The sequence below is a fragment of the Hemibagrus wyckioides genome, linkage group LG29 (assembly GCF_019097595.1).
Source record: "Hemibagrus wyckioides isolate EC202008001 linkage group LG29, SWU_Hwy_1.0, whole genome shotgun sequence".
Lineage (NCBI taxonomy): Eukaryota > Metazoa > Chordata > Actinopteri > Siluriformes > Bagridae > Hemibagrus > Hemibagrus wyckioides.
Window position 1 is genome coordinate 13,064,500 of NC_080738.1, and position 6,707 is coordinate 13,071,206.

The 6,707-nt window shown below is 39.9% G+C and overlaps 1 protein-coding gene across 7 annotated transcripts in view; it reads left to right on the top strand.

Annotated features, from left to right (window-relative positions):
• The window catches only part of LOC131349266 (multiple PDZ domain protein), a 38,331-nt gene extending 31,667 nt beyond the window's left edge, over positions 1–6,664 (top strand). For all 7 annotated transcript variants that reach the window (XM_058384809.1, XM_058384810.1, XM_058384811.1 and 4 more), the window contains 15 exons: positions 326–418; positions 906–974; positions 1,054–1,222; positions 1,307–1,452; positions 1,547–1,630; positions 1,973–2,166; positions 2,913–3,060; positions 3,263–3,349; positions 3,459–3,555; positions 3,635–3,672; positions 4,108–4,230; positions 4,367–4,471; positions 4,589–4,677; positions 5,527–5,650; positions 5,740–6,664. In XM_058384809.1, the coding sequence (XP_058240792.1) occupies positions 326–418; positions 906–974; positions 1,054–1,222; positions 1,307–1,452; positions 1,547–1,630; positions 1,973–2,166; positions 2,913–3,060; positions 3,263–3,349; positions 3,459–3,555; positions 3,635–3,672; positions 4,108–4,230; positions 4,367–4,471; positions 4,589–4,677; positions 5,527–5,650; positions 5,740–5,886 (1,713 nt within the window). In that variant the 3' untranslated portion in view covers positions 5,887–6,664. The remainder of the gene's footprint in view (positions 1–325; positions 419–905; positions 975–1,053; positions 1,223–1,306; positions 1,453–1,546; positions 1,631–1,972; positions 2,167–2,912; positions 3,061–3,262; positions 3,350–3,458; positions 3,556–3,634; positions 3,673–4,107; positions 4,231–4,366; positions 4,472–4,588; positions 4,678–5,526; positions 5,651–5,739) is intronic.
• Positions 6,665–6,707: the final 43 nt, after the last annotated feature.

The following is a 6,707-nucleotide window of genomic DNA, read 5'->3' on the forward strand; positions in this document are numbered from 1 at the left end:
CTCATTGCTTCACTGTTTGTCAGTACACAAGTTTTTCTTTGACATGCCTCCACTCCCATACTTTCAGTCACATATCTCTCCCACATCCACTCATGCTATGAATTACAATTCTTGTGAATCTGCATACTGACTCCAGTAATAAATGATTATAAACCACCCTTTCACTGTTGTTTCAAAGCCCCATTTCTATATAATTCACACCTGAAAGGACCAGCAAAATGTCTATTGCAGATATCCAGCAGATCTCACACAATCGTTGCCCAACCACACATTATGCACATTATCTGTTCTCTGTATCTGAATATATAATCACAATGCAAAACAGGAAGAGGGAGGACTGGCGTTTAGTGAGGAGGACAAGAACGGCAAGAGCCTTCAGGATGTTAAAGATGATGGAGCAGCAGAGATGAAAGTACAGGCAAGTCAAGAGCTATTCGATTTAACTCAGCATACAGTTAAATAATAAATGTTTACCGTAATGTACACTTGTTTTTTGATATGAATTGACTTTGAACAAAGTGTATGTATATACACACTCTAACTGTAAAATGTGATCAATTTCTTGCTTGATATTCAGCATTGCTATCATGTAGATGTCTTTATCTTCTTTTCAAAAGTGTACTTTATTGGTGTGGTAAGATTTAGAGCTCAGTTTAGGGTAAGGTATTTAACATATAGCATTTACTCTGCTGACTGGCTAAATTTCGAACCCTTTTCCATTCTTTTCACTCTGTGTTCTTATATTCACAATCTACAGTTATTATCCGAGGTCCTTCTAAACATCCCTAAGCTACAAGATATGATGTGATATTTGATATTTTAGTTTAGGTACCAATACCGGATGTTATATAGGTGCCATCGTTACATATGATACGGTAAATAAAACAGCATATGTGTTTATACAGGAGGGTAATACACAACCAGGAGACAGACTGATGGTGGTAGAAACGGCACATGGCCTCTCTGTGGAGAAGGTAATATGAGCGAACATCTACAGAACACCTTTATATATAGGTTTGTCAACTACAAGAGATTTGTTTTGTTTCACTGCAGGTGACATTACTACTGAGCAAAGCAAAGAACTCAAGCAAGCCCACTCTCTGTACAGATAGCCACGGTCCAATATCAACCTCATCCAACCAGATACGGAGATTATCAGACCCAGTTGTGATCTCCAGTATGCCTCTGTCCTTGACACCCCCTGAAATGGAATCTGTCAAGAGTGAGGAAGTCTTTTATGGATTAAAAACTTCACCTGCAATTTATGGTTATTGATTATAGATTATTTATGGTGACGGTATTTCAGGTTCCAGCAGATCATCAACCCCCGCGACCCTGACCTCTGACCCTGTGACCTGCCCCATAATCCCTGGTTGCGAGACTACCATTGACATCTCCAAAGGAAGAACAGGACTCGGCCTCAGCATCGTGGGTGGCTGTGACACACTGCTGGTAAATATTCTGATTGTTTTGTTATTCGAGTGTAAGTGTATGGGTGTGAGCGAGTTCCCACAATTTATGGTGTTAATGTCAAAATGCTCGACAGGGCGCTATAATAATTCATGAGGTGTATGAAGAAGGTGCTGCTGCTAAAGATGGAAGACTCTGGGCAGGAGATCAGATTCTTGAGGTAATGTACAGTCTAAAAAATGTAAACATGAGCATTATATTAACATCTGTGCTACACTGAAATATCCCTATTAGGATAGCACCAGCAAAGTATATTATTTAAAATTTATCACATAATGTAGAATTATAAGAAAATGGCAAACTTGATGTCATAAACATATCACTGGCAACCTTTCTACTTAAATCTATAATTTTTATACATTCATTTGTTTAGTAATGTTACAGCAAAGCATACATATAGGCTGCAATAATTTATGCTAGGTTTCATGGTTATATAGTCTTCATGAACCTTCAGTTATATCCGTGATTATGTCTTTTTTCACTCTCTCTCTTTTCTTTTCAGGTGAACGGTATTGACCTACACACAGCATCCCACGACGAAGCGATAAACGTGTTGAGGCAGACTCCACAGCGAGTGCGTCTGACTGTGTTCCGCGATGAAGCACAGTATAAGGAGGAGGAGCTGTGGGATGTGCTGTCAGTGGAGCTGCAGAAGAAACCAGGCCAAAGCCTCGGGCTCAGTATCGTCGGAAGGAGGTATTGAAGTGAACTATTCATCTTTATGAGTCCTCTATATCATGACTATTACACACAAACTGTCTAATTTAATATCTATCAATTATATATCAAATTTAATCCTAAGTTTGGTTTCACATTCAACTGCCAGCATTTTTTGGTCACATCCTTTTAGAAAAGTGTCACGAAAAGGAACAGGTCTAGGGAGAAAGCAAGAGGATGCAAGACAACATTGGCATTAAAATAGGTATAACATTATGAGCAGTGAGAGGTGAAGTGAATAAGACTGATGATCTTATATTAGGCAGCAAGTCAACATTTTTTCCTCAAAGTTGATGTTAGAAGCAGGAAAAATGAGCAAGCGTAAGGATTTGAGCGAGTTTGATGAAGGGCCAAATTATGATGTCTAGTCTGCAGTCCAAAACTGCAGCTCTTGTGGGGTGTTCCCGGTATGCAGTGGTCAGTATCTATCAAAAGTGGTCCAAGTAAGGAGACAATGTCATGGGTGGCCAAGGCTCATTGATGCAAGTGGGGAACAAAGGCTGGTCCGTGTGATCCGATCCAACAGACGAGCTACTGTTGCTCAAGTTGCTGAAGAAGTTAATGCTGGTTCTGATAGAAAGGTGTCAGAATACACAGTGCAGGACGGATCAGGGCCGTTTTGGCAGCAAAAGGGGGACCAACACAATAGTTGGCAGGTGGTCATAATGTTATGCCTGATTGGTGTATATTAAAATGTCAAATGCTCCATTATTTTCCTCCTACAGGAATGATACCGGTGTGTTTGTGTCCGACATTGTGAAGGGAGGCATCGTGGAGAGTGACGGCCGGCTGATGCAGGGAGATCAGATTTTGTCTGTTAACGGTGAGGATGTTCGATCAGCAACACAGGAGTCTGTTGCCGCCTTGCTAAAGGTAAACTTGCAAAACTGAGACATTTTTTATTTTCATCAAAAATACACCCAATGTGGCTTTTTTTTTATTTATATATTTATATTTATATAAGCCAATATGTCCTGGTTGCTTTAAATACCTACACATAATGTAATCAATGCAATAATTCACTCCATACTAACCCTAACCCTAACCATGCTTTTGCATTCTGTCCTCTATTTAGTGTTGCATTGGTCCAATCAAATTAGAGGTGGGTCGCTTCAAGGCAGGGCCGTTCCACTCAGAGAGACGCCTGTCTCAGGGCAGTCAGGTGGGTTGCCATTTCGGAAGTTCTTTAATTCTTTGAACCTCTTGCTGGTTTTTTTAAGCATTGTTGGAAGACTGTAAACTGAATGGCATATATCTTTGTGTGTGTGTAGTTAAGCGATGGTGGAAGCTGTAAAGCCAGCCAGCTGTCTTTCACTGGATCTGGCAGATCACAAGAAGACTTTGAGAACATCTGCAGAAGTCAGGAATGTAAGTAAAACACAATCCACAGATTAATCTGAATACATGAAGCACAGATTTTTAAAACATGGTCTGTGTTCTCCCTCAGCACTGGACCATGACCTCCGAACTGTGGAGCTCTCCAAGGTAAAAGAGTTATTGAATGGATGGATGGATGGATGGATGGTTGGATGGATGGATGGATGGATGGATGATAAAGGAAAGAAAAGGGACAAAAAGTAAGGCATGGAATACAAGGAAAAGAAAGAAGAAAGGAAATAAATGAAAAGGGAGGAATGGAGTGGAAAAAGGAAGGGAAAATAAAGGAAGGGAAAGGAAGAAAGAGTAGGAAAAAGGAATGGAAATAGAACTAAACAAGAAAAGAAGTACAAGGGAAGGAAGGGAAATGTAATGAAAGATGTAGGAAGGAATAAGAGAATAAAAGGGGAAAGGAAGGGGAAGGAGTAAAAAGGAGGAAGGAAGAAAAAAGACAAGAAATGAGGAAGAAGGAAGGGAAAGTAAATGAACAACTTTGTTTCATGTGACACTGAGCAAGCAGATGTTATTATCTTTGTGTTTCAGAGTCCATCTGAGTCCCTGGGAATAAGTATAGCAGGTGGAGTGGGCAGTCCTCTGGGCGACGTGCCCATCTTCATTGCCATGATGAACCCCGCTGGTTTGGCTGCACAGACACAGAAACTCAGAGTATGTACAGTGTGTGTGTGTGTGTGTGTGTGTGCACATGTTTTTGTGTTTTTTCTCATCTATGCTATACTGAGATGATATGATTTAAATCCACACTGTCAGTCTTTTTCTCTCTCTCGATGCTTCTGTGACACAGGTTGGCGACAGAATCCTTTCAATCTGTGACATATCTACAGAAGGCATGGCCCACAGCCAAGCTGTATCACTGTTAAAAAACACCACAGGAACCATAAGCCTACAGGTGTAGCCACGCAAACGTGCACACACACACACACACACACACACACACACACACACACACACAATATCTTCTGCACTGAGATGCAGTACTCATGTTTTGGTTAATATTTGCTCGCAGGTTATTGGAGGTGACACTACAGTAACAGGTCCTGCCCTGGATCAAACATCTGGACTCACCAGCAGCAGCATCTTCCACGATGACCTGGGGTGTGTATGAATATACAACTAAACACTCACACACCGCTATCTTGTTTTAGAATAAGCTAATAACATAAACCCCCATTACACTGACCTCTCTAGAATAAACTGAAGCTTCACTTCCCGGAGGCTCAAAGCACTGGAGCTCTGGTTATGGCTGAAAGTAATCTTGTGGTGTCAGATTAATGTGTTCACTTAAATTATTGATTGCTACCATGGAAACAAACCCTAGATTCTGGCTGGCATTCAGTCCACATAAAGAACAAATCAGCTGTCCTGTTAGCATTAGGTGGCAAGCTAGATAGTGAATCTGCTTGCTTAGCACCAAAGCTTTTGTTACTTAGACTTGAGCAGAATGTGTAACATAATTTTGAAGTGAATGATCTCCTCATCACGGCATCTGTTAGTGTGTGGGATATATTAGGCAGGAAGTGAACATTTTGTCCTCAAAGTTGATGTGTTAGAAGGAGGAAAAATGGACAAGTTTAAGGATTTGAGCGAGTTTGACGAAATTGTGATGGCTTGACGACTGAATCGGCTCATCTCCAAAACTGCAGTGGTCAGTATCTATCAAAAGTGTCCTTTAAGTCCAGTAAGTACCCGCTGCTAACATCTTGGTGCCAGATACCACACCACACCTTCAAGGATTTAGTGGAGTCCATGCTTTAATGGGTCAGGGCTGTTTTGGCAGCAAAAGGGGGACCAACACAATATTAGGCAGGTCATAATGTTATGCCTGACCGGTGTAGTTAATGGCTTAAATGTTTTAAGATTTTTAGGGATTAAAATGTGTAATATAATTTATTTTTTTTTGTTTGTCATATCATCTTCAGTATTAATTGCGTTTGTCCTCCACAGTCCTCCTCAGTGTAAGACTATTAGTCTGGAGAGAGGGCCAGACGGATTGGGCTTCAGCATAGTGGGAGGATTCGGCAGTCCCCATGGCGACCTGCCCATCTATGTCAAAACAGTGTTTGGGAAGGTAAAAGATTCAAAATCCTATATCTTATACATATCTAATTAAAGAAAATTGTTGTATTTTTGTATACTGATTCAAACGTGTGTACGTAGGGTGCAGCTGCAGAAGATGGGCGTCTAAAGCGTGGAGATCAGATAGTTGCCGTCAACGGTCAGAGTTTAGAAGGAGTCACCCATGAGGAGGCTGTTGGTATTTTAAAAAAAACCAAAGGGACCATCACACTTACCATACTCTCATAGGACACTGAATTATACACTGGCTTTAGTTACACACTGTGACCTTTTAACACTAAATACTGTAAAGATCCAGTACAAAATCCTATTTTTTATTACGATCATCCGTCATTATTTATTCTTTTACTAACACAACAGATGCTGTTTCAGATTCTTAACTTTCACATTGTTGGAAAATGACCATGTAGCATGTTTTAGCCTGATGTTTTTAATATGTTTAGCCTCATGCATCAATAGGTAGTGGGAGTTCTGAACAAATGAATGAGCAGTTAATCGTAGTATATAGAAAACAGCCTTTGAGTAGTCCGTTTCTATCTTGGCAGCTTTGCCTGATCTAAAACTAGTTTTTATGATGATGATCACTGCTTTTATTTTTGAAAAACGCTTCAGGTAAGAGTTTTAGTCCCAGACTGCAAAAATAATAATAATAATAATAAATAAACGCCTAGACTACATGCATACGGCTGGTATTAGTCGATCAGGCCTTTACACTGTGTATTCTTTATGAAATTGAGACTGTGAGGAACTTAACCAGCACCCAAAAGGGTTTGAAAACTTGGTCTATTCACACTGCGTCTTTATATAGCGCAATTTGCAGTGGGTTTAGACTGGATTTTTTTTTAAAAGGAAGGTATTGGTGTATTATGTATCTACATTATCTATACTATAATTTTACTGATTTAGAGAGTTCACACACAAGCAATAAGCATTTCTAAAACCAATACTGTGTTTTTTTTTTTTTTTCTTCTGAAGAGAAATTAATAAAAAGTGACATCCAATCACATTCCTTCTATCTATTTTATCCCACATCATAAAACAGGCAAGAC